The 25903-nt window shown below is 36.4% G+C and overlaps 3 protein-coding genes across 5 annotated transcripts; 1 reads left to right on the forward strand and 2 right to left on the reverse strand.

The window, feature by feature from the left end:
- Positions 1 to 1169: 1169 nt before the first annotated feature.
- Positions 1170 to 11656, reverse strand: LOC110868826 (histidinol dehydrogenase, chloroplastic). 2 transcript variants are annotated; one of them, XM_022118091.2, is made up of 16 exons: positions 11504 to 11656; positions 10199 to 10364; positions 10010 to 10047; positions 9289 to 9410; positions 9167 to 9219; positions 8965 to 9037; positions 8448 to 8549; positions 6272 to 6373; positions 5306 to 5377; positions 5163 to 5225; positions 5003 to 5044; positions 4365 to 4424; positions 4158 to 4268; positions 2859 to 3029; positions 2660 to 2750; positions 1170 to 1680 (listed from the first exon to the last, which is right to left on the reverse strand). In XM_022118091.2, the coding sequence occupies exons 2-16, from the start codon at positions 10306 to 10308 to the stop codon at positions 1406 to 1408; spliced, it is 1485 nt and encodes a 494-aa protein (XP_021973783.1). In that variant the 5' UTR covers positions 10309 to 10364; positions 11504 to 11656; the 3' UTR covers positions 1170 to 1405. The 2 variants fall into 2 exon arrangements, with proteins under 2 accessions (XP_021973783.1, XP_021973784.1); XM_022118092.2 differs by lacking the exon at positions 10199 to 10364.
- Positions 11657 to 15197: 3541 nt separating this feature from the next.
- Positions 15198 to 15449, forward strand: LOC110868825 (dolichyl-diphosphooligosaccharide--protein glycosyltransferase subunit 4A). Its single transcript, XM_022118090.2, has one exon. The coding sequence runs from the start codon at positions 15198 to 15200 to the stop codon at positions 15309 to 15311; it is 114 nt and encodes a 37-aa protein (XP_021973782.1). The 3' UTR covers positions 15312 to 15449.
- An 860-nt stretch (positions 15450 to 16309) lies between these two features.
- Positions 16310 to 24441, reverse strand: LOC110868824 (protein real-time). Of its 2 annotated transcripts, XM_022118088.2 has the most exons (7): positions 24304 to 24440; positions 22337 to 22710; positions 21276 to 21412; positions 20602 to 20697; positions 19021 to 19274; positions 17504 to 17724; positions 16310 to 16736 (listed from the first exon to the last, which is right to left on the reverse strand). In XM_022118088.2, exons 1-7 carry the CDS (start codon positions 24380 to 24382, stop codon positions 16377 to 16379), a joined length of 1521 nt encoding a protein of 506 aa, XP_021973780.1. In that variant the 5' UTR covers positions 24383 to 24440; the 3' UTR covers positions 16310 to 16376. The 2 variants fall into 2 exon arrangements, with proteins under 2 accessions (XP_021973780.1, XP_021973781.1); XM_022118089.2 differs by lacking the exon at positions 16310 to 16736 and having other exon boundaries at positions 17561 to 17716; positions 24304 to 24441.
- Between the last annotated feature and the right edge of the window lie 1462 nt (positions 24442 to 25903).

Below are 25903 nucleotides of genomic sequence, written 5' to 3' on the forward strand. Positions count from 1 at the left end.
TAATCTTTTAAGGTTTTTAAAAAGATACCCTATAAGTGAGGCATTGGCTTGGTTTTAAAAAGTGAGAGGCGCACAAAAGCGCCGAGGTCTAAAACCGAGGTGCAAAGCGCAAAAGCGGTGGGCTTTTCGTATCCTAGGCATAAGGTGATTATATAAAAAAATTATATACGCCATGGGTTTTTATCATCCCTTGTCCAGTATATAGCTGTAAATAAGGTTTATATATGATTTTACTTACATGTACAAGCCAAAATACCTATCGTACAACACTTTGATGCATAAAAACCCCAAAAAACACTAGGCGTGCGCTCAGACTCCAAAAAAACCCCAAAAATTGGACTTTGAGGCTTGTGCCTTAAGAGGCGCGCCTCAAGCGCGCTTTTTAAAACCTGGGGGGGGGGGGTTACGCCTGAGTGTTTTTTTTTAATCCCCGGGGGCGCACCTTCTAGAATAAAAGAAAAACGAGATAGATGGAGAAGGATTGGCTAGACGATGTGATCATTAGAAGCTGGTGGACATCTACTGATTTTAAAACTTAACTCTACATTACTCTTCCATTTTGTGTCCATTGTTTATGGTTTTTTTTAGAGTGCTACTTTATAAGTTTGTAGTTTTTATACCAAAAGTCTTGGGCATGGCAAGCTCATCTCTCGGCTCAACTTTTGAGACCTAAACGCCTTGAAATGCCTTGTGTTTTTAAAATTAAGACTTTAGGTTCAAGTTATAATCAGAGTTGGCTGGTCAAATCATGTTGGAGCGGCTTGTTTAAAGTCCAAATTCTAACCTGCTCTAGCTTTCTTCCTTTTGCCCATATGCATAGATATTTGTTTCTGTTATGAATCAACAGCTATAGTTATTGATAACAAATAGCGGACGATAGCGACAAGCTACCTAGCGATGAAATAGCGGACGCTATTTTATGTTTACCGACACACTAGGAAAAAATTTTAGAAATATTTTATGTATATTATATCCAAATAAGCTTGTTTTATATATACGCTTAACAAAAACCTGTAAAATCCCGCTATTTACATTAAAGCAGAAAAAAAAACCTAAAATCCCGTTATTTGCCCACCTGGTGTGAAAATCAAATAGCGACAAATGAGTGCTATGCTACGCTATTCACTCTAGCGCTCGCTATAAGCACCATTATTAACTATCTCAACAGCTAAGCAAAATTTGCTCATTTTCATCACGGTCCATCATTTAAAGGACATTTATGAATTTATTAAATACTGACATTGATCAAAGTTAGCCAGATGAACAACATAATGCTGACCGCTTCAATCTCAAAACTGAACATTTTTTCTTGTCTTTCATAACTCAAACAAACAAAGCAACCTACCATAAGATAAATATTCTTACACACCCAACTCAGTAGGGAACGCGGGGTAAAAAAAAATACTTATACTGCCTGTCTCGCTTTAATGTCTTGAAGTCGAAGGGTTACAGCTCTTTTATGGGCATCCAAACCCTCCACCTCAGCCATCGTCGCCACATGTGGCCCCAGCTTTGCGAGCCCTTCTTCCGTCAAAGACTGGATGGTTATGTACTTCAAGAAAGAGTCTAGTGACACCCCACTGTACATGCGAGCATATCCGTAAGTAGGAAGAACATGGTTAGTCCCGCTAGCATAGTCTCCCACACTCTCCGGGGTCCACTGCCCAACAAATACAGACCCTGCAAAAAAAAAAACAGTGATAAACATAGCTAAACAGTTAATGACGTTCAAGTTCTATTTTGGTAACATTGGGACAGGCCCCACACTATCGATCAAAAAAGCGTAAATTGGAAATTTTGTTGTTAGGGTATTCAATTCATATCTCATATGGCAGGCAACATATAAATTGTAAGGTTTAAAGATCAATAGATCATTGCTAAAAAAGAAACGAGTCAAACGGGTAAAATTTTGCCCTAAGTGTATTTTAATGCATTAAACGTCCGATGTCATTTACTAAGAATTAGTTTATCATGAGATAAAACAACTATGCAACTATATTTGATACGCAAAATGTTTTTTATTACATGACAAAAGTGTCGCAGTCATCCCAAACCAACCGATCCGTTTTGACCCATACCAAAAGTTTTCCCATTTTGACCCCTTTACGTTTTGCCACCCCCAGATAGATTCAATCCAAAGCAATAAAGATCATAGGTAGAGGATCCTGTACATTAATCCAGAAGTGTGAGAAGTGTATTATAACACTATATATAACACCATATAAACACCGTATAACACTATGTAACACCATATAAAACCATATAACACTATGTAACATTATATAACAAATATAACACTATATTTTGTCTGATAGCACGTCTATGATAGATGTATAGTGTTATATATTGTTATATAGTGTTACAGAGTGTTACATAGTGTTATATGATGTTATATGGTGTTACATAGTGTTATACGGTGTTTATATGGTGTTATATAGTGTTATATATAGTGTTATAATACACTTCTCACACTTCTGAATTAGTGTACACTATCCCTACCCAAAGATCATATAATCTTAAAATTGAATTGAGTTTTAAAGTTTTGCTTATCAAATCAACAACATAAAAATCCATATGAAGTGGCAGCAAAATGTGAAATGAGATTGAGTTTTGAAAAGTGATATAAGATGCGAACTCAATGTGTCAACATGACGTTCACCTGCATTTTCAATAAAGCTCTCCCACTTCTCTGCATCTTCAACGTTAATGATCAGATGTTCAGGTGCATACAAGTTGGAAAACGTAACTGCCTGAAAGTTGCAACACCAGATTCAATTTACAATTTTACCATACCGCCCTTTGAATATAAGTTTTAATAGTTGCATGAAGCACATAAAGCACTAATAACGAAAACTAACCTCAAGCATATCGCGTGCAAAGACAGTGAAACTGTGACTAAGAGCTTTTGAAGCAAACTCTCCTCTCGGGAGACTGTTGCATTGCTTGGTGATTTCTTCATCGATGGCTTTTATGTCTACACCGTCACCTGCAATTACCAGAACCACCTGGCTATCTGGCCCATGCTCAGCCTGAAGATGATGCCACATCATCATTAATTTACAATTTTACATTAACATTTGTCAGCTTCAAGGGATGAACAATAGTGTCAATCCTTGTACTAGACAGGCTATAGCAAAATAAGGTAACCAAGTTTGGTCTGCTTTCCGTTTTAAGTAAGTAACTATCTTTGTTTTCACCCATAAGACTTATGGGGTGTGGAGGGGCTTGGGTTGGGGGCATTGCTCGACACGTGGCGAGGGTGGGATCCACAAGGTAATACTCAAAAACTAGGGGTGTGGTGTGGCGTGGCTTAGCTTGGCGTGGCCAGGCATGTGGATTTTTTTTTGGTTTGGCAACGGCTACCCCCAACGGCTAGATCGAACCAGACAACCAAAGCCAACCATGTCACCCAGCCCCCCCCGCCCCCCGCCAGGCTCAATCCCCACGCCAAAGGGGCAACGCCATGCCCAACACTTGCCCGGGGTGGAGCAGCCGGCGTTGAACCCAAACCGCCGCCCCAACCAGCGCCCCACACCGGCCCACAGTCTAACAAGGTAACTAACTTTCAAAAAAATTAAAATTAGGGAAAATTACCCAAATAGCCATTGACTATCAAGTTGACACCTACAAATGATTACACCAGATCAAAGTACGTCATGTGTGCAAATTATGGAAAGTTTTTTACCAATTACGACACGTGTCAAGGTGTTATTGGCTGCCAGTTTAATAAGCCCAAAAGTAGTAGACTTCCGCGCTAATGCTTCATCGGCGCAAAAGTGGCTAAGTTTTGTGCTGATTACGACAAACGTCAATGTGTTATTGGTTGTCAACCAAATCGGCGCAAAGTGGCTGAGCTATGCGGAAAAATGATCCACATGTTCAATATTGATTAGGTAACTTTTAACGGTCAAACTTATTCAAATCTGAGGAAAAAATTGTTGATGGCTATTTTAGTAATATAATTAGTCAAACCGGTCAAACTTACCGCCATTTCTCATATTTGACCTGGTAACCTGTACCAACTACCTTGATTTCAAATTTTATAATTTCAGTCCTATAAATTATAAGTGAAGAAAACATGGTTATCTAAAAAATGTTCAGGCCAAACTACGTCACCCTTTATACAATAAAAACCAATAGTAAATTCAAAAGGTTACCTGAGAAAGCAAATCGGCAGCTATGTGAACAGGACTAGCGTATTTGTCGGCAATGACAAGCACTTCTGATGGTCCTGCCGGCATGTCTATAGAAACCATAGCTTCACTGTTCTGTTAAAATAAAACAAAACTAGAATGAACTTTTATCAAAACAAAAAACAATTAACAACACCCAAAAAACGTAATCACGTTGGGAGACATATGTACTTGAAGAATCATTTTTGCAGCCGTCACATATTGATTTCCAGGACCGTATATCTTCTCAACCTAAAATAATTTGAGTTTGCAATTAGACCACATAAAATGTATCAAAAGAAATTAGCATACATAACGAACCTTGTTACTAAAAGGAGCTAGAGCTAAATTAGTAAAATGCCTTTTGTCCTTGACGTTTGGCCAGTTTTGCGACTTTCGTCCAAAGGTTTGTTTTTCCGCATCCAAAAGGTTTGAAATCTTGCCATTTTCATCTGGCCCGTTAACTTCATCCATTTTTCTCCGTTGAGTCAGGGGTATTTCCGTCTTTTTTGTTAACTGAAAGGGCAATTCAGTCTTTTTTCAGGGGTATTTGGTCTTTTTACATAAAGTGAAAAAGACCGAATTGCCCTTTAAGTTAACAAAAAGATAGAAATACTCTTGACTTAACAGAGAAAAATGGATGGAGTTAACAAGCCGGATGAAAATGGCAAGATTTCAAACCTTTTGGATCCAGATGCGGAAAAACAAACCTTTGGACGAAAGTCGCAAAACTGGCCAAACCTCAGGGACGAAAATGGCATTTTACTCTAAATTAATTAATATACTAATTACTACAACGAAAGATTTACACGTCCGATGTAATGTGGTACCTTAGGACATGATTGTGTTCCCCATGCCATGGCAGCAATGGCCTACAAAAACCAAATTCATCAGAAATTTATACACAAATAGAAATAACTAACTTGAGAAAAAATAGCAGTTCCTAAAATAAAGAATGTAGAAAGGTGGATAACATCGTTGTGGTAAAACCTGAGCTCCTCCAGCTTTAAGAATGTGGGTGACACCGGCTTTCTTCGCGCAATATAGTACCTCCTACATGATGTCATACCGCACTTTTTTAAGTTAAATAACCAATTTTCAAATAATTATCTCATTCAGGTTAAAGCAAATACCTTGCAGATGCTGCCGTCACTAGAAGGAGGAGTTGCAAGCACTACCGTTTTACATCCAGCAATCTGAGCTGGCTGGTGTACATAGTAAACGAAAGTCAGCTTACGCTACCTAGCTTGGATATAATGAGGTGGCAAGATGGGCAGGTTGGTAACACGTTCATCTGGGTCGGGTTGAAACAAGTCACTTTTTGTCGAGTAGTGTTGACCCGCAAACACTTTTTATCCATTTCCTTAGATTTTTATAATTAAACAAGTCGATTAAGCGATAAAGTTGTATACATCAAACATAGACCTTGGGCGACCTTCAACATGTTTGACTCATTTTTTCCTTTAGCAAAACTGTTTGATTTAATAAAACACAACTCAAATCAACCCTTTTAAGGCTGCAAACGAACCAAATGTTCAGCGAACAGTTCGTGAACTCGGGGGGAGTTCATTTGTGTTTGTTCGTTTATTAAACAAACGAACATGAACAAGACATTTTGTTCGTTTAGTTGTTAACTGAACGAACTTGAACAGAAGCTGCGTTCGTTCATTTATGTTCGTGAACGTTCGGTAACGTGTTCATTTATGTTCGATAGTTCATTAGTGTTTTTAGTTTTTATATTTTATTTAAATACTTCAAAATTCTGACAAATAAAATATTTAATAAGTATTGGTGTATTATATATTATGTTCATGAACGCTTGTTTGTGTTCGTTTGTTTCCATTTGTGTTCTTGAACATTCGTTGCCTAAAATTGACAAACGAACACGAACACGTTCATTTCCTTAACAAACGAACACGAACATAAAATCCCGTTCGGTAAGTGTTAATGAACAATTTGTGAACACATATTTCCTTAACAAACGAACACCGTGTTCATGTTCGTTCGGTTCGTTTGCAGCCCTAAACCCTTTCATAAGTAATTGGGTCAAAATTGCGGCATAGATATATATGATGATCAAGATATATATTATTTCATACAACGGCAAGCATAAGAGCTGTTGATGGTAGAACTGCAGTGCCTCCTGGAACATAAAGACCAACAGAAGCAATACTCCTTGCCACTCGTTTGCATCTCACACCCTGAAAAACTCATAAACAGGTAATATTAATTATTAACTCAAACGTTCAAGAACAAGTGAACAACAAAATTGGTGCAATCTATACAACTAGAGGGGGCAATCTTGACCCAAAGCCTTCTAAGTGGGTCAGTTTGGGTTGCTTTTAAAGTTATATGGGTTGGTTTGGGTAAGATATTTTAACTAAATGGGTCACAATGGGTCACTTGAAATTCCATCTTGTTATTTTCGGGTCAAAACGGGTCGACAACATTAAAGAAATGGGTCGATGTGGGTTAGTGTCTTAAAGAAACGGGTTAGGTTTCGGATCGGAATGGGTTTCGAGCCGGCACAAGTATCCGCACGAGACGACTTACGGCACGAAGCGGTCCTTTCAAATTGAGTTTCGGGCCAAGACGGGTTTCGGCACGACGCAGGTATTGGATCGGAACGGGGTCGGTTCGGGACGGGTTTCGGGCCGACATGGGTTTCTTCACGGGACGGTTTCGGATTGCAACGGGATTTGGGCCGACACGAGTTTCCGCATGAGACTAGTTTCGGGTCGGGACAAGTTTCGTACCGTTTCGACGCGAACCGTTTCGACTCGAACCGTTTCGATCCGTACCGTTTCGACCAGTACCGTTTCGACCAGTACCGTTTCGACCCGTACCGTTTCGAATCGAACCGTTGCGACGCGTACTATTTCAACCATAGTTATCAAATGCGCTAGGCGCACTCAAGGCGCATAGGCATCGCCTAGGGCCTAGGCGCAAAGCGCAAAAAAAGCGAGGGCCTGAGAAAAAAAAAGCGAATTTAAAAGAAAAATAATTACTATATATTATGTATTGAAAAAATAATAAATATATCTTGTAGGTATATAAAATTAACATTACTCTATAAATATATTATAGAACTAATATAATAAGATTTTAAAATCATCTAATTAGTTAAAAAACGATTTAAGATAATCTGTGTGCAGTGTACTTGCTATGGTAATTTAAAATATGTTAAAAGAAAAATGAATTTTGTTTTATTATTGAAATAGTCTTTTCTGCAAAAGTGACTGCAAAGGTAAGGTCAAACAGTGTCAAAATTTTCTGCAAAACAGCTTTAAGAGGAAGCTTTTTAGGTGTCTTCTTTTTCACTCTTCATCTTCTTCTTTCTCCCCTCCGGTGATGCACCCACAACCGGAGATCTGTTCCAGACGAAATTTAGCATCATTTTGCAAAAGGTTCGCCGGAAACTGAGAAGAATCTGGCCGGAAAAGTCACCGGAAAGTTGTTTTCGGCCGGAAATTTACCAGAAGTGCGCCTTTGACAGCGCAAAGCGGCATGGTTGCGCCTCGCCTGAAAATTGCGCCTAGGCGCAACAGGCGAGCGCTTTTGATAACTATGGTTTCAACGCGAACAGTTCGACCCTTACCGTTTCATTTTGATCAATCGCTGATTTCTACAATCTTATCACTTCGTCTTCGTGATTCAGACTAACTTTATCATCGCAACAATTAACAAAACTTCTTCTTCGGTAGATCAAACAACGATCACTACAACTAACAATATCAACATATTAATAATGATCACATTTGCTGCAACTTTTTTTATCACCAATCAATACTACAGTCAAACACTATACTTAGTACTATCGATCAGTCAACAAGCACAAACATAATTTCTTTCTCTTCTACACTTCGAAATCAAATCAAAGAATATATTTCTCTTCTACAGTTCGAAATCAAAGCAAAGATCAATGCTACAGTCACACACTATACTTAGTACTACCGACTCGGACCCGTTTCAACCCGACAAAATTGTCACTTGATGTACAATCTCTCTTTTTTTAAAAGAAAAAAAAACATTTTTTAACCAAACCAAACCGACCCGACCCGAAACCCGTTCTGACCCGGACCCGTTTCAACCCGAACCCGTTCTGACCCGAACCCGTTCCGACCCAAACCCGTTCCGACCCGAACCAAAACAACCCTTATTTTAATTAACCCGTTTCGACCCGAACCCGTTTTGACCCGAACCCGACTTGACCCATGACCCGACCCAACCCGACCCGACCCGTTTGCCAGGTCTATATACAACTAAGTAACTTACTTTCATATTCTCCACAACTTTCTCAACTGGCTTTTGTGCAGCGTGAAATGCATAGATATTGCTGTATGCCACATCAAATGATTCACGAACAGCTTCATCAAGCTGAAATACGGTTAGACTTTAGATATAAGCTTTAATGTTTAAAAGTTAGACTGATTTCGAGAAACCTGATCATTATGATAAGAGTAAAGTACACGGATGGTCTTTGTGGTTTATCAAAATTTTGGATTTGGTCCCTAGTTTTCCAAAAGTACACAGATGGTCCCTATGGTTTATCAAGATTTTGGATTTGGTCCCTAGCTTTCCAAAAGTACACAGATGGTCCCTGTGGTTTGCACTTTGTTTACAAAGTGAAAACCACAGGGATCATCTGTGTACGTTAGGAAAGCTAGGGACCAAATCCAAAATTTTGGTAAACCACAGGGACCATCTGTGTACTTTACTCTTATAATAAACAGTTGTAGGCTAAGAGATTGTATTAGAAAAAGTGCATGCATTAATGTATCTACACAAATACCTCTGGATCCGGAAGTTCATTCACATTTTCGATAATATTTTCTAGTTGCACCTTGTCAAAGCGTGAAGTATATCTGCAAAGGATATGTAAAACATCATTTGTGGAGCAAACTAGAGAATACTGATGGTCTCATCAATATCAACTTTGGTTCTTCATTAATCAAGATGGGTATACAAACAAAAACGTAAAAAAAACCACAAACTCTTTAACAGCATCGTCGCCTCTGACGCGAACATCATCGACAATGGGCTGGACCTGAGGTAGAACAATTGTCAGTTTAACCATGTTTCTAACAATCTGATAAGTATAGAGCAACTAACTCACCACACTGAAAATTGAAGTGAAATCTATTCGCGGTCGAGCTTTAAGACTTTCAACCTCCCTCTGTGTGAGATCAGATAACTTATACGACTTCATTGCACATGTAACAGTGTCAGAAAGGGGCTCTGCAACAGAACCAAGGCAAAAACATTTTTTAAAAACGAAAACCGATCCACGTTAACACTTAGCATTTGACAGAAATTACAGAATCTTTGTTAGGCGTGTTCAGCATTCGATTCGGATTCGAAAAATTCGAAATTCGACTCAATTCGATAAGATTATCAAAAATTTAATTCAATAATTCGAGTCCAGTCGAAGACGAATTTAAAATTTAAAATTCGATTCGATTTGAAATTCGATTTAAATTATACATATTTATTTATTATATTTATATACAAACACACACATATAACTTAGAATTGGGCTACATACTAAACTAATCTATAAATTTAATCGAAGTCCTAAAATAGCCAAGTACAAGCCCAGATAACCCATAACAAATTTACATATTTTAAATGAATTTGAATCAAAACGAATTCATCCGAATTTGAGTTTTTAATCGAATACGAATCGAATTCGAATTGAAATTTTAATTCGAATCAAATTGGCCAATTTTTAGTCGAATTCGAATTCCTGAAAACAAAATTATTCGAATAATTCAAAAATTCGTTATTCGATTCGATGAACACCCCTAATTCTTTGTAGTAATGTGTGTCAGTTATACCTCGTAAAAATCCTCTCTGAGTGTTGAATAATAACTTGCTGTAAATAAGCAGAAGCAAAGGGTACAGGATTCAGGTTAATATATCATATATAATACACACACAAACACACAGATATTATACATGTTCTGAAAACACATCAAGGAAAAGTGATAGGCACAAACATGAGACACTACAAAGAGAAAATGGACCTGGATGAAACAGCTCTGAAGGGGCCAAATGTTGACCGGCGTAAAGAACAAAAACTAGATAGGCCAGAGCTCTGACCGAAAACCAGTGGACTGTATGCTATATTTGACATTACGAAAATAACTAGAATACGCTGACGACTGAGACTGACGGTGAGATTCCGAATATCTACGAAAAAGAAAACTCAAGATCACAAACCCTAGGTTCAACAGTACTTACAAAAATGCATAAAAACATTAAATCAACAACAAAACATACATTTCGTAGACTTCAATTGGACAACTACTAATTCATAAATCCTAACTATATAAGACGGATTACAAACAAAAGCTAACAATTCAACTAGGGGTGTAAACAAGCCCAGAGGCTCGAGAGCTACTCGTGATTGGCTCAGTTAAAAGCTCGAACGAGCCGAGCCTTACCGAGCCCGAGCCTGAAATAGAGCTCGTTTTGTTATCGAGCCCGAGCTCGAGCCTGAAATACAAAGTTTGTTTAGGCTCGCGAGCCTAAACGAGCCCATACAAAATTTTAATTTTTTTATATATAATATATTAATAATGTTGATAACATTGATGAGCCAAGCTAGAGCCAAGCTTTGGCTCGTTTAAGCGATGATGAAGTGAGCTCGAGCCGAGCTTTTAGCTCGTTTAAGGTTGTTCTCAAAATAGTTCGAGCCGAGCTCGAGCTTTGGGTTTTACTCGCGAGCCGAGCTCGAGCTCAAAGAAGTAGGCTCGAACCGAGCCGAGCTCGAGCTCGAGCTTCATAAAAACCTAGCGAGCCGAGCTCGAGCCTGGTCGAGCTCGGGCTCGGTCCGGCTCGTTTACACCCCTAAATTCAACTGTATAACCTAACGCATAAAAAGATCAAATCAACAACAAAACATACATTTCGTAGGCTTCAATTAGACAAATGATAATTCTTAAAAATTCTAATTATATAAGAGGAAAGGAGAACAAAAGCTAACAATTCAATTGTATAACCTAATGCATAAGAGCATCAAATCAACAACAAAACATACATTTCGTAGACTTCAATTGAACAACGAATAATTCATAAAACAAAATTCTACAAAACGAATTAACAACAAACACTAACAATTCGATTGTATAACCTAATGCATGAATACATATCAACAACGAAACATGCATTTCTAGACTTCAATCGGACAACTACTAATTCGAAAATCCTAATTATATAAATCGAATTAGGAACAAAACCTAACGATTCAACTGTGTAATCAAAATTATCAATTCAGCAAATACTAATAATTCATAAATCATATTGACATTTGCGACGAGATTACTTACGATTAGTTACTGGAGTCGATGCTACGCGGTGGCCAGATGAATCGACGCCGGAAAACCTATGACCGGCGGCCGTGTGACGACGGAAGACGGCGGAGTGTGTGAGTGTTATGAATATTTGTGTGTGTGGGTTTGATTGGTTTGTAGTATCAGAGTATCAGGTATTTTATTGACTTTTTCTATGTACTTTTAAAACAACCCCCTCTACTTTTAAAAATGTCATATTCCTTTACAAGATATGAAAATAATAATATATCAAATAAAAGTGTCGTGTATACTAATGTTACCCCTCCGTATAATATAAACTTATCAATCATATATAAAAAAGCACAATACGACAAATTTGTGTTGGATTCGGTGTAGCTTCTGTTCCGAACACGAAATATTGCAAGAATGAAAACCCAATCGCTGATGATGATGATCGACGAATCCCCAATCGCTGGCGCCTTTTATTGCGATGTCACTGGGAGTGGGAAACCTCAATCGATGTTTAGGTTTAGAGCTCCATCCTTGTTTATTTTTTAATTGAGTTTGAAATTTGGACTTACATGAAGAATTGTGCCTCATATTTGGTAAGTTAACATGCAGGTAATAAGAGTTTTTTCTTTTTGGGTAACGCTTATATTAAACTTGTCCGGGCCCTTGGATTTTTGGGCTCCGGGTTATCGCCCGACTTGGGCGGCCCTGTGTTTTAATTTGTTTATTAGTTAATTATAGTACTACTACTAGAAAAGGGGGAAATAAAGGTTACAATATGTTGGGTGAAAAGAGTGTTTAAACAATTCATAAATCATAAAAATATTGGAATCGTTGTTTTAAATGGGTGTTATATCTTAAATTCAATGTGTGAAAGTGTATCTGGTATGTTATAATGGTGTTACTTGTATGAAATTGTAATAGGATGAATGCATAATATCAAACAGTTTAGGTAAATAAGTTGTATGATTTCTGATAAGGTTACACGATTAATCGTGTCTTGAATTTTGATATAATTGTGGTATTATATACGAGTTATGTTGGGTTCATTAGTTTCACCCTGTCAACCCTAAGGGAGGCGGGGGCATTCCCGTGATGGGTGTCGGATTCAAGTGATGGCCAGTGAAATACCACCGCAAGTGCGGATGATCACAGTGTGTTGGGTTCTTTCCATGATGGTGATCACGGTGTATAGTGGTGTAGGTAACCGTTATCCAACTAATTAGACCATTGGGGGCATAAAAAAACAATTTTCATTTATTACTATATAAATAAAGCAAACGTTTAAACATTTTTCAAACACAACTCTTCTCCTACTCTACAGCACTCTTTCATAAAAATAATGGAGGGTTCATGGGAATAAAAGGTTGGCTTTAAAGAAAAAACCGTATAGGCCGAAGGTCTGTGCTATCCAAAAGCGAACCGAATAGATTTCCTTGACAAAACGAACTGTTGCCAACCCAACCATATCCAAACCAATATCCACAATACTACACCCAACCCAAACCGCACATGGTCATTTCACTTTATCACTGGATAAACAACCGATTGATCGTTTCGCATATCATGATCCAACCCCCACTGCCAAGACCTACCATGCCGCAACCCAACACATGATTTACCTCCGGACTCGGACGAAGAAGATTAAGAACAAAAAGAGCCCGAAGAGGAGTTTGAAGAAGAACAAGAAAAATACGCTTGTGGAAAACGGCCTAAAAAATCCTCGAATAGGGTGGAACGGAGGATGAAGAGTAGCCTTATATAAGGCTTTCTCACATATTTCCAAATACCATATGGACGGAAATAAAAAAACTAATATTGCATTTTGGCGTCGGATTTCAACCATTTTGGAAAGCTACTCGGTGGATTCCAATTTTAACATGGATAAACTCATTTCGAAATAGACGAATTTAACAACAAAATGTGATACAGTGTTCGTATCGTATCCGGTGTTCGTAGCGTATTGACTGGTACATCGAGTGTTGGTATCTATTGGCATGCGCCGCAAGTTCGCATTAGCTTCATCTAGTTAACAACAACAACAACAAAAGAAAAAACCCTTTGTAACAACAACAAAAGAAAAAACCCCTTAAATGTTGGACCAAAATGAAATACAAAAAGTTCACCGACCTAAACTGTAAATTGACCATACGTGATACGTATAGGGACTATATTACTACTTACAGTCAGGACTCTATTCGATCCATTGACTTCTTCTGCTATCTTCTTCTTGAGCAATTAAACAAAGCGTCTAAACCCTAAGGTATGCAATTTCTTCCTAATTCTCATTAGTTATATTAAACTTTAGTTTTTGATCTTCAAACCGAAAGATACATATGCGTATTTCATGAAGAATTATAGATCTAATCTTGTTAGTAACACCTGGATCATGTTGCATTCGATTTGCTTCCTGAACGCTCTGAATCTCACTTGATTTTTAATTTGATTAGCTAATATCTGCACGTTTAGTCTCCAAGATTCTGAATTCAGAACTTTTGATAAGAATTTTTGAACAGATTTTGCTAAAATTTGGACATCTAGTTTCTAGATCTCAAAAGTTTGTGTGTGTGTGTGTGTGTGTGTGAAAGAGTGGTTGATTTTGGAGAATAAACTAGAAATTGATGCCTAATCAGATCGAATAGGGAAGGATATATAGCATTAGACTCATCAGATGGTGGATTCTAGGGTTTTGACTTTTGAATTAGGGGTTGACCTGAACTATTTTGCACTAGATGAGGAGGTTCTTTTAATGTTTTGATCTGATAACAACTTTGACAACTGTAGCAAATGCAAGCTCCAATTTTATAGACTTGATTAAACGTATTGTGACAGAATTAGGTCTAATTTTGAGTGCTGTTGTTAAGGCTCACTCAGGTGCGCGCCTAGGTCCACTTTTTAGGCCCAGCGTAGCCTTCTTGCTTTGCTTCAAAATGTAGTTGTCAGTAGCAGTCACTATAGCGAATAGCTTAGCGTGTAGGTCGAAGGTTGCTACAATGTATGTAGCAATAAATAGCGGGATTTCAGTTATCTTTTATTATTTTTTTTTAAATATTAATAGCGATTAAATATAGCTATAAAATAGGGGTATTTTGATATAATACGCATATAAAACTTTTGTAATTTTTTTCTAGTGTATCACTATTTATAAAATAGCGTCCGCTATATATCGCTATTTTCTATGTATCATATAGGTATCTTATAGCTATTTGTCGCAATTCGCCATTAACAATCATGCTTCAAAAGCTCCACTTTCAAAATTCAGACCCTTGGGCACATTTTTCAGGCCAAGTTTCGATGAAATTCAGGGCAAAAGTCGTTAGCAGGTCTAAAATAATTACACTAACCCTAAACAAGCCTGGAACCAACCGAAAACAACTTAAACTAACCTTAAAAAAGCCCAAAGGATGTCTAAAACCACCAAAAAGTTGTATTTTTATGCTATAGGCCTTGCTTAAAAGAGCCCTCGCTTTTTCAGCGCCATGCACTGAGACCTAAGGCTTACCTTTTGCGCCTTAAGTCGCCTTGCACTTTCGAGTTTCGACAACTATGATTTTGAAGATATTTGTCAGTTGAAGTATGATTTATTCGCCAACTTTCAACTTGAACACTTAGATTTATACGCATTATGATCGTTTGATTCTTGAACCGCCTGGAATTTACATGTATGTTTTAATACTTTGATCTAATATATTTGGTTTTTCTTGTGGTTTTCTTGTTGCAGATGATAACCGATAACGATTTGGGATTCATTGCCAACTTCCTTGGCATATTCATATTTGGTCTGGTAATTGCTTATCACTATGTGTTGGCCGACCCGAAATATGAAGGGAATTAAAGGGTATTTTAGCAAGATGAGTGATGGAATGTAGTTGTAGAGATGTTATGAGATGATCAAGAATTATATATATGACATATATGACATTGAGACGGTGAAATTATGATATTAAAACTTTGGTAGTTTTTTTTTTCTCAATTGGTTGAAATTGTATTTTTGTGTTTCTAAGATATATGGTAGCATGGTTAGGACCAGTGTTGTAAAAATCGGAATTAATCGGCGCCTAGGCGCTAGTCGGGCGTTAACTGATTAATTTTGAGCTAGTCGGACCATAAGTCGGTAGTCGGTCCAAGTCGGTGCAAGGCGGCCCTAGTCGGCCAAATCGTTTCTAGTCGGCCCACTCTTTTTTAGTTTAAATCTGGCCCAAACAAATGTTTTTAACCATTAAATACATGGACCAACCAAGTTGTTTAGTTCCAACCTGGCTCAAAAAAAACATGTTTTAAGTCGTTAAAACATATTCCATAATGTCATGACTAATGTGTTAATGTTTGAATATTTAAATACTTAAATTGCTATGTTTTAAACTTCGTTGTTTAAATTTTGAACTATTTTTAAGTATTATATTGATATTAATGTGTGTATTGAATGTTCAATACTTGATTTGTTATGTTTTAAACTTATAGTTGTTTGAATTTTGAACTATTTTTAAGTATTATATTGATATTAATGTATGTGTATATATAAATTTAAAAATTATATATATATAAATTCCGATCCGATTAATCCCGATTAATCCCTAGTCAGTACTCCACCGCCCGACTGACGCCTAGCGATCTCTACAACACTGGTTAGGACCGGTTATTCTATCGATCCTTTGCACGTTGTGAGCTTTATACTGAGTGTGTTCCTCTCCGGTACTGAGTGTCTATCGGTACCGGAGAGGAACAAACATATATTTATCCAAGTCATTTTAAAAAGATTTGCTTATAAATGGGTCGATTTATATTGTAAAATTATATTAAAAATGACTAAAAAGAGAACAAGACAAACTCAACTAAGTTTGAAAGTTTTTGAAGTCTATATAAATCTTTTTATTCGATTGTTTAAGAGTAAACAATGGTTTCAAGAACCGGTTCTGTAATACAGCTGAGGGAACACAAGCTGGTGATAATAAACGGCTAAAATGAAAACAACACATAACCATACCAACAAGCTCCCTGCAACAACAATCTTTACATGCTCTTGGTTTGTATCTAAGCTCGAACCAACACAACGCTCAAAATCAGAAGACGAGCCGTTGAGACGATGATCTCTAAAATCAATGCTCGTCATCTTGCCAACTGTTTCTGCCTCGTTTGAGCATTTAGTGCAAGAACAATTCCCGCCAAGAAAAGGTGGTAAGTCTTCAAAGTATCTGGAAAGGACCGCTCGGTAGTCTTCCCCCACAATCGTTAACTTTCGCCGTGTCCTAGGCTTCAAAACCTGATCGATTGAACAGAAGTTATCGTCAATGTTTTGGAAAAGGCTGTTATTCAACTGTTTTTCAATCTAATATCCGGAAGTGGCAAATTGGGTGGGTTAGAATGCGTAACTTTAGGCGTGGGTCAAATTAGATCGATTGGATCGGGCCAACTTTAAACATCTTTCTTTTATCCAAGGTTTAAAACGGAATCGTGCCTCGAGGCATTTTCCCTTCGCCTCACAAGGCGAACCGAGGCGGAATTAAAAATAATATAAAATTTTATAATTTATAAAAATAAAATACTAGTTACTAACTAATTTCATCATCAGATTCATAAAAAACACACATAAAAAAGACATGTAATGTTTGAAATTGACGCAAAAAGTCAAAAATATCCCCCCCCCCCCCCCCCCCCGCGAGGCACAGCTTTTCTTACCGCCTCAGCCCTATGAGACGCACGTACAAAATAACCCCCCGAAGCGCCACAAACTCGTTTTTTGGGCACGCCTCAACTCTTTTTTTAAACTATGCTTTTATCTATCATTTGACTTTTATAAAGAACCAATGTGCTAGATATGATTACAAAAAATAAAAAATAACCTTACCTTTTTAAATAAAATGATTTAGGACGTACCCGTTCTACCTAATCGCCTAATTGACCCTACTCCTTTTATTTAAATCTTCTACCAACTCTCCTAGCATCCGAGTTTCTATGCCCTCGTTTAGTAATAATGATTATGGACACAGAATAATGATACGAAAAAAGCACGAAATCGAACATGCTTACTTGGAATAGCGTTTGTGTTATGACTCGGGCAACGGAGGGGAGACGTACGACGAGTAAACTGCCAAGCCGGTTTGGGTAATGATCTTGAAGAAGTATAGCACATGATCTGAAAGTTGTTACAGGAAACCCGAAGGGTGATAATCCTTCACAGTCTAATAAAACCGTCATTTGAGAACGTTCTGCATCAAGCAAGTTAAGAACTCCATATTCCACCTGCGAAACTGAAATCATAAACGCTTTATAAACTACCAAATTGTTGGAAAACGAAATAAAAAAGGAAGAACAAAAGCCAATGGAAGTAATGAAGAAATCCATTGAAATCACACTTCGCCATTTGACATGGGAAAATCACGAAAATGACCTTTGACCAAACAACTTTACGAAAATAAACATTGTTTGCGTCTGGGGGAGACGCAAACATGGAAATAAATGCAAGTTTTGCGTCCGAGACTCAAAGTTTGCGTCTGAGATTGTGTCATGGGTTTCCGCGCCTATTATTTTTTTTTTCTTTTCCAACCACCATTTTTAAACGAGCATAACTTTTTCATAAGCTAATATTTTTTTTATAAAAAAATACACCAAATTAAAGATATGCTTGTTTAATTTGATGTAAACTTGTTAAAAAATATTAACGTATGAAAAAGTTATGCTTGTTTAAAAATTGTGGTGGAAAAGTAAAAAAAAAAAAAAAACCCTAAGGATGATGACACGTGTCAACTTCTTATTTGCTAGGATTCATGAGGCTACCACAGACGCAAACGATGTTTATTTTCGTAAAGTTGTTTGGTCAAAGGTCCATTTTCGTAATTTTCCTATTTAACATCTTACCTAGGCCTGTAAACGAACCGAACGTTCATGAACTGTTCATGAACTTGTTCGGCGGGAAGTTCGTTTATGTTCGTTTAATTAAATGAACGAACATGAACACACCTTGTGTTCGTTCATTTATGTTCATGAACATTCGTTCATTTATGTTCGTGAACGTTCGCTTATTTACGTTTGTTTATGTTCGTTTAATTTTTAGTAAATACATAAATAGTTATATTTATGTAAATATTAGGTTTTCTAACTACTTATATAAATATAACTCATTAATATATCTATGAACCCTAATTTAGATGTGTTTTCGGATGAACTGTAATATGTTAGATTTGTTGTTATATCATGCTAATTTATGTTTGTTTCTGTTTATTCAAATACATTCACTTAATTTTTTTTGTTTATGTCCGTTTGTGTTCGTTAATGTTCATGAACTGTTCGTTTAGGCTTTAAACGAACGAACATAAACGAACACGAACATGCTCGATTTCTTAATGAACGAACATGAACAAAAAAATGTGTTCGATTATATGTTTGTGTTCGTGTTCATGTTCGGTTAAAGTTAAATGAACGAACACGAACATGCCTGTGTTCGTGTTCGTTCGGTTCATTTACAGGCCTAATCTTACCTTCTAGTTCTACTGTGCCAAACAGTATATAACAGAAACTACAAAAGTTAAAAAGGAAGAAGTGCATACCAACTGCTCTAACAAACTGTGCTTGACCATTTGAAGTCAAAGCAGCTGCAAGCCGAACGCGTATAATAAGGCAAGGTCGTTGCATCACATCAGATCCATGCCAAAAGACCATATTGACCCAAGCCTCAAGCTCTTGGGGTGAATAAAGATGGTATTTCTGCCTCCAGAGAATAGTCTTTCTAACTGATGATAAAAACCTTGCGAAGTCACCATCGCTGACATCATAGAATCTACGAAGCTCATCCACATCCATCCTGTTCGGTGCGAAAATTTTAAACAAATAATTGTATGTAGGGCTGCAAACATACCGGACGAACACGAAGTGTTTGTTTTGTTAAGGAAATATATGTGTTCACGAACTGATAGAACCCAAGAATCAAACGAAGGAAATTGATGAATTTAATTGCTAAAAAAATGAAATATTACAAAGATAGAAGACCCAATTCGAGATGGTTTAATCTCCAGGAACAAAGGTATAAAATCCATATTACTCTATATTATTAATTCATTTTATATAAAACATCGGCATCCCAAAGAAAAGAAAAAACTGCTACTAATACTAATAATCCTAATTAAGCAGTTAGACCACCCGTAGTGGGCGTTTTCTCCCCCCAAACACGCCCAAAAACGCCCGGTCACCACCCCCGCCGGCGTTTTCCGGCGTTATTTCGCAATAAGCCCCCCTCCAGCGTGATTTGAAACACGCTGATCTTCAATCTGTTTGGCCAATGAGGTTATTCCATGTCAAATACAATTAATTTTAAATTTAAAAAAAAACAAGAAAATAATAATTCGGTAATGATTCGTTGGGCATTATTCCACTACGCCCCTTTTGTAAAAACGCCCAATAATGCCCCCTTGCTGACTGGACTGCCACATGGCAGAAAACGCCCAAGGGTGGGGGCATTATTCACTAAAACACTACACATTGTCTTACCACAATAACTCCCCACTATTCTGCAATTATTGTGGAACAATTAATTTGACGGGAATAAAAATTAATTTGGGTTGGGTTCGTATCATGAACACTTGCCGAACGAATTTTTTTGTTCGTGTTCGTTCATTAAGGAAATGAACATGTTTGTGTTCATTTGTTAATTTCAGTTAACGAACGTTCATGAACACAAACTAATGTTCATGGACACAAATGATAACAAACGAACACAAACTAATGTTCATGAACAGAATATAATCTATATAATATACTGATAGTTATTAAATATTTTATTTGTCAGAATTTTGAAGCTTTTAAATAAAATATAAAAATTCAAAACACTAACGAACTATCGAACACAAACGAACACGTTACGAACGTTCACGAACATAAATGAACGAACGCGGCCTCTGTTCATGTTCGTTCAGTTAACTAAACTAACAAAATTTCTTGTTCACGTTATTAAACGAACAAAAACAAACGAACTTCCCACCGAACGGTTCATAAACTGTTCCCTAAACGTTGGTTCATTTGCAGCCGTAGTTGTATGTAATCAGAAGCTAATTGGCCTGATTCTTGAAAACCAATCATGTGCCACATCAAGGACAAAAATAACTAATATATGATTATTAGAGAAGTGACGGTACCTCGCTGGTATAGTAATACCCTGTTTATCAAGCTCTGCATAGAGTTTTAGCAACCAATCTTCCATAACGACACTTCTAGAAATCTTGTTGCCAGGCCTAAATAAGTTAAAAATACGATATAAGTTAAAGGGTTATTAATTATTAAAAAAAGAGTGAATTTCAAGGATTGTCCTTTATCTTTATATCCATTTTCAGGCGCTGTCCTTTATGTTTAAAATTGACGAGTTTTGTCCTTTATGTTCTCATATCATACACGTTTTGTCCTTTAGGCCTAACCCAGTTAGTTTTTTCAGTTAAATTTGGTCGTATGCTTTGCACATGAAAGCATTTTTGTCAAATCTGCCGTTGAACTTACCTTTGAATTGACAAAAATGCTTTCATAATTTAACTGAAAAAACTAACTGGGTTAGGCCTAAAGGACAAAACGTGTATGATATGAAAATATAAAGGACAAAACTCGTCAATTTTGAACATTAAGGACAACACCTGAAAATAGGTATAAAGATAAAGGACAATCCTTGAAATTCACTCTTAAAAAAGTTGGGACATGTGCATATGCTTGTCAAACTTAAGGTAAGTTCGAATTTTAAATTTTTTTTTTCTCAACCATAATACATAGTAAGACATCAAAATTCAATAATATTATACTACTAAACTAAGCAAAAATTGCGGACCTTATGTCTTGTGTGGCCAATTGGGAAGATAGCTCTGTGAGCTCAGCGCTCGAACCACTGAGTGTTCCTTTTGAAGAGCCTGATTCATCGAATAAACATGTTGCCACCGAGAGAAACAACAATGGCCTTGATAACACCTAAAGAACATAATTTAGTGATCAAATGACATCGATCAGTATTAAAAAATGAAAACATCATTCGCATAAATCAATAATATACATATATATATATGTGTGTGTGTGTGTGTGTTTATGTATATCATAATGGCGAATAGCGACAAATAGTGATGATGTACCTATATGCTACATAGCGAATAACGATAAATAGCAGATGCTATTTTATAAACAGCGATACACTAGAAAAAATATTTAAAATTTTATATATGCATATTATATCAAAATACCCTTGTACATATGCTATTTTACATGTATATTTAACAAAAAGCTAAAATCCAGCTATTTTATAGCTATATTTAATTACTATTTATATTAAAAAAAATTAAAGGCTGCTATCTATCGCTACAGACCATATAGCGAGCATGAACCTATACGTCACGCTATTCGCTATAGCGACCATAGCGATCTCTATTGCCAACTATGATGTATATGTATATGTATATGTATATGTATATGTATATGTATATGTATATGTATAGGGTGGGGTTCTAGAGTGAATACTAGTGTATTTGCGAACTGAGTGAACAAATCCTGGCCATTGATTTACACACATGTATGGCTAGGATTTCATCATCAAAACGTAAAATACACTAGTGTATTTCATCATCAAATCCTGGCTATTGATTTACACACGTGTATGGCCAGGATTAGTTCACTCAGTTCGCAAAATACACTAGTGTTCACTCTTGAACCTAATCCTATATGTATATGTATATGTATATGTATATGTATATGTATATGTATATGTATATGTATATGTATATGTATATGTATATGTATATGTATATGTATATGTATATGTATATGTATATGTATATGTATATGTATATGTATATGTATATGTATATGTATATGTATATGTATATGTATATGTATATAATCAACCTGCATTCCTTTAACCAAACTGGTGAAAGGGGCCCATTTCTGGATCCATTTAAACGGCGGACAACAGAAAATTTGAAGGGCCTGAAGCCCACGCCAAATAAGCGGACAATGGACTGAAGAGAATCTTCTAACAATCTCTAGTGCTGCAGTTTTCAAAAGAAAGACTCCAATATCTTTATCTCCAGCTTTACCAGTCGCCACCAAGCTGACTTTCATCGGAGGGACACATTTAACCGTCTTCTTAGAATATTTGTTTGCAGTAAAACCAAATAAACGACTTTTAGGCTGATCCTGAATATGACTAATTCTCAACTCCAATTTTTTATTTGATTGGAAAAAGCGTACCGTCTCCCTCTCCCCCATCATGTCACATCCTTCATAAAACCATGAACTTTATCAACCGTTCGAATAAAAAAGTGATCAAAGTAAAACACTTACATAAGTTTCCGAAACCTTTAAATCAAACACCAAACAATAGCTTGATTATCATAATACCTATTTCTTAAACAATAGAGTAAATTACGTTTTTGGCCCCTGTGGTTATATCACTTTTACTATATTAGCCTAAAAAAAGAATTTTTAACATATCTGCCCCCATGGTTTCTATAACTAACCATTTTGGCCCCTAAGTCTAGAGATCATGGGGGCCAAAATGGTTAGTTATAGAGACCATGGGGGCAGATATGTTAAAAATTCTTATTTTGGGCTAATATAGTAAAAGTGATATAACCACAGGGGCCAAAAACGTAATTTACTCTAAACAATATGACTACAAGTTTGCACCATTGTCAACAGTAATCATCAACGCTACACTCGCTCTTTTAAAGTTCAAAGATTAAGAATACGCGTAAAAACATCACATGCAAATGAACGGTCAAACCCTCAACCACTAAAGAAACAATACATATCTCCTTATAACTTATTCCAAGCATTTTTGAGTGTTTGGTTGAAGATTCAAAGCCCGTATCGATTACCATATATATGTGAGATCCGACCCGTGTTCAAACTTATGTCCCATCCAATTTATTTACTATATACTAGGGGTGCAAACGAGCCGAGCGGCTCGCGAGCTACTCGAGATCGGCTTGAGAAAAAGCTTGAAAGGAGCCGAGCCTTATCGAGCCTGAGCCTAAATAAAGCTCGTTTGTTTATCGAGCCCGAGCTTGAGCCTCGCATGTGAAGCTCGTTAGGCTCGTCGAGCCTTAGGGGCTGTTTGGCAACATCTGAATGGTTAAGTACTGAGCCAGTAAGAGGTCTAAACCATTAAGTGTTGAACCAGTAAAGAGGTCTGAACCATTAAGAGCCTGTATAATGCTTAACCGTTCAGAAGCAAATGTCTGACCAATTTAGATTAGAGGTCTTAACCATTCCGACTCTGTCTTAACCATTCAGAGGCAAATGTCTGAACCATTCAGACATCTGCTCGTGAAACAAACAGTCTAAACCATTAAGTGCTGAACCAGTAAGAGGTCTGAACCATTAAGAGCCTCATTAAGATGTAAACAAACAACCCCTTAGTGTAAACGAGCCGAGTCGAGCCGAGCTTATTTAAACTTGTTTACAAGCCAACCTCGAACCTAAATATCTGTTTATTTAGGGTGTTTTTTTTTTTTTTGAGAATTTTTATTGCAATAAGGTTAGTACAAATTCATCATCATGCTTTTCTTATACAAGAACCAAATTCTCATAAATCACAGACAAATATATGCACAATTGCATCAAGAATAAATCGAATTAAATTTTGACTATGTTTTATTATTATAACAATCGGAAAATATATCAAATTCAAGATTAAGAAGCTACATTTTGCTAAACCTTGCGATTTAAGATTCCAAATACACTCGAAATTTAATGAATTTATGAAAATATAATTCAATCAAACAACAAGGCACAACATGATCGTCAACAATGATAAAAAACAATAATTCATATAATCTTTTGAGCGAAGAAAGAAACTAATATATTACCTCGGAAGCTCTTTGTCGTCAATGGCGGTGACATGAATATGACTTTGCTTGAGAATTCAAAGCCCGTATCGATTACCATGTATATGTGAGATCCGGCCCGTGTTCAAAGTTCAAACTTATGTCCCGGGTCGAATCACCCAATTTGTTTATGCCTACACGTTCGTCCAGTCAAATTACGATTTTGCTCCGTTTAAATTTATGATTTCATCATTGGTTTTGTTTTTTCCCTCCAAGCAAAAATACAATTTTGCCCTTAGTTTAAATTTATAGTTTTGCCATCATTTTTGTTTTTTTACGGACAAATTATAGTGTAAAACTACAGTCATACCACCCTTTTAATTCTTTTTGGAAATAGTGTCACTTCCCCATTGGTCCAGCCAAAATACGATTTTGCCCCGTTTAAATTTACAGTTTTGCTATTTTTTTCCTCCCAGCCAAATTACGATTTTGCCCTAAGTTCAATTTATAGTTTTGCCATCGTTTGTTTTTTTCCTGTCAAATTACGAATTTGCCGCCGTGTAAAGTTATAGTCATTGCATCGCTTTAGTTTTTTTTTTATTTTGACAAAACTATTGTTGTGTTTTGTTTTAATTGGTAGACTTGGTGTAATTTTTATTCGTTTTAGGCGGTTGCCTGGCACACGCTCATTTGTCCTGATTAATTACAATTTTGCCCAAGTTTAAAAATATAGTTTTTCCCTCGTTTTAGTTTCTTCTTTTCTTTTGCAAAAGTATGACAGTTTTTTGTTTTAATTGATTGACTCGATGTAATTTTTTTAAGAACGTGTTGTGAGTCGTAGGTACAAGTAACCGAAACACAGACATATATGCTATGAGATAGAAATATTCGGTTTGGTGCCCCACAACGCGGGCTGAAAAAGAAAATTAGTTATTTTTAGTCTAATTATAATAATAAGTATAAGGAACTCAATATGAATGCTTAGAGCTTTGGTTTATACTAATTGTTATTTTACATGACTTATTTAATATAGTATATAGGATTAGCCGTTAAAAAACATTTATAAGAAAATGAAATTTAAATCTTTAAATACTTATATTTATAATGTTATAAAAATAGAACTTTCTAATAAAATTAAAACGAGTTCTAAAAGTATTATTGAAATATTGGAACTGACTTTAAATAACAAGATGGGGGAATAGTGACAAGCAGTAGTCTGACACTTACCCATTCGTCCAGCCAAATTACGATTTTGCCCAATTTAAATTTACAGTTTTGTCATTGTTTTGTTTTTTTTCTTCTCTTAGCCAAATTACGATTTTCCCTCGATTCAAATTTACAGTTTTGTCATCGTTTTTTTTTTCTGACAAATTATGATTTTGCCCCAATGAATTATATTCATGCCATCGTTTTCGTTTTTTTTTACAAAACTATGGTAGTTTTTTTTTTTTTACAAAACTATGGCAGTGTTTTGTTTTTTTTTTATAAAACTATGGTAGTATTTTGTTTTAATTAGCTTACTCGGTGTAATTGTTATTCGTGTCAGGCGGCTGCCTGGCACACGCTCATTTGTCCTGAAAAATTACAATTTTGCCCCCAGTTTAAAATTATAGTATTTCCATCGTTTGAATTTTTTTTAAGC

This window comes from Helianthus annuus, chromosome 7, assembly GCF_002127325.2.
Source record: "Helianthus annuus cultivar XRQ/B chromosome 7, HanXRQr2.0-SUNRISE, whole genome shotgun sequence".
NCBI lineage: Eukaryota > Viridiplantae > Streptophyta > Magnoliopsida > Asterales > Asteraceae > Helianthus > Helianthus annuus.

Bases quoted from the DNA above. Each gene is read 5' to 3' on its own strand.
- LOC110868826 (XM_022118091.2), bottom strand. From the start codon at position 10,308: ATGTCAAATATAGCATACAGTCCACTGGTTTTCGGTCAGAGCTCTGGC. The intron at 9,220-9,288 runs GTGAGTTAGTTG...GTTCTACCTCAG, and splicing joins TCACTTCAATTTTCAGTGTG to GTCCAGCCCATTGTCGATGA. The intron at 4,269-4,364 runs GTACATATGTCT...TTATTTTAACAG, and splicing joins CTGCAAAAATGATTCTTCAA to AACAGTGAAGCTATGGTTTC.
- LOC110868825 (XM_022118090.2), top strand. From the start codon at position 15,198: ATGATAACCGATAACGATTTGGGATTCATTGCCAACTTCCTTGGCATA.
- LOC110868824 (XM_022118088.2), bottom strand. From the start codon at position 24,382: ATGGTAATCGATACGGGCTTTGAATTCTCAAGCAAAGTCATATTCATG. The intron at 22,711-24,303 runs GTAATATATTAG...GGTTTTATGAAG, and splicing joins GACGACAAAGAGCTTCCGAG to GATGTGACATGATGGGGGAG. The intron at 17,725-19,020 runs GTATGCACTTCT...TTATGATTTCAG, and splicing joins ACAGTTTGTTAGAGCAGTTG to TTTCGCAGGTGGAATATGGA.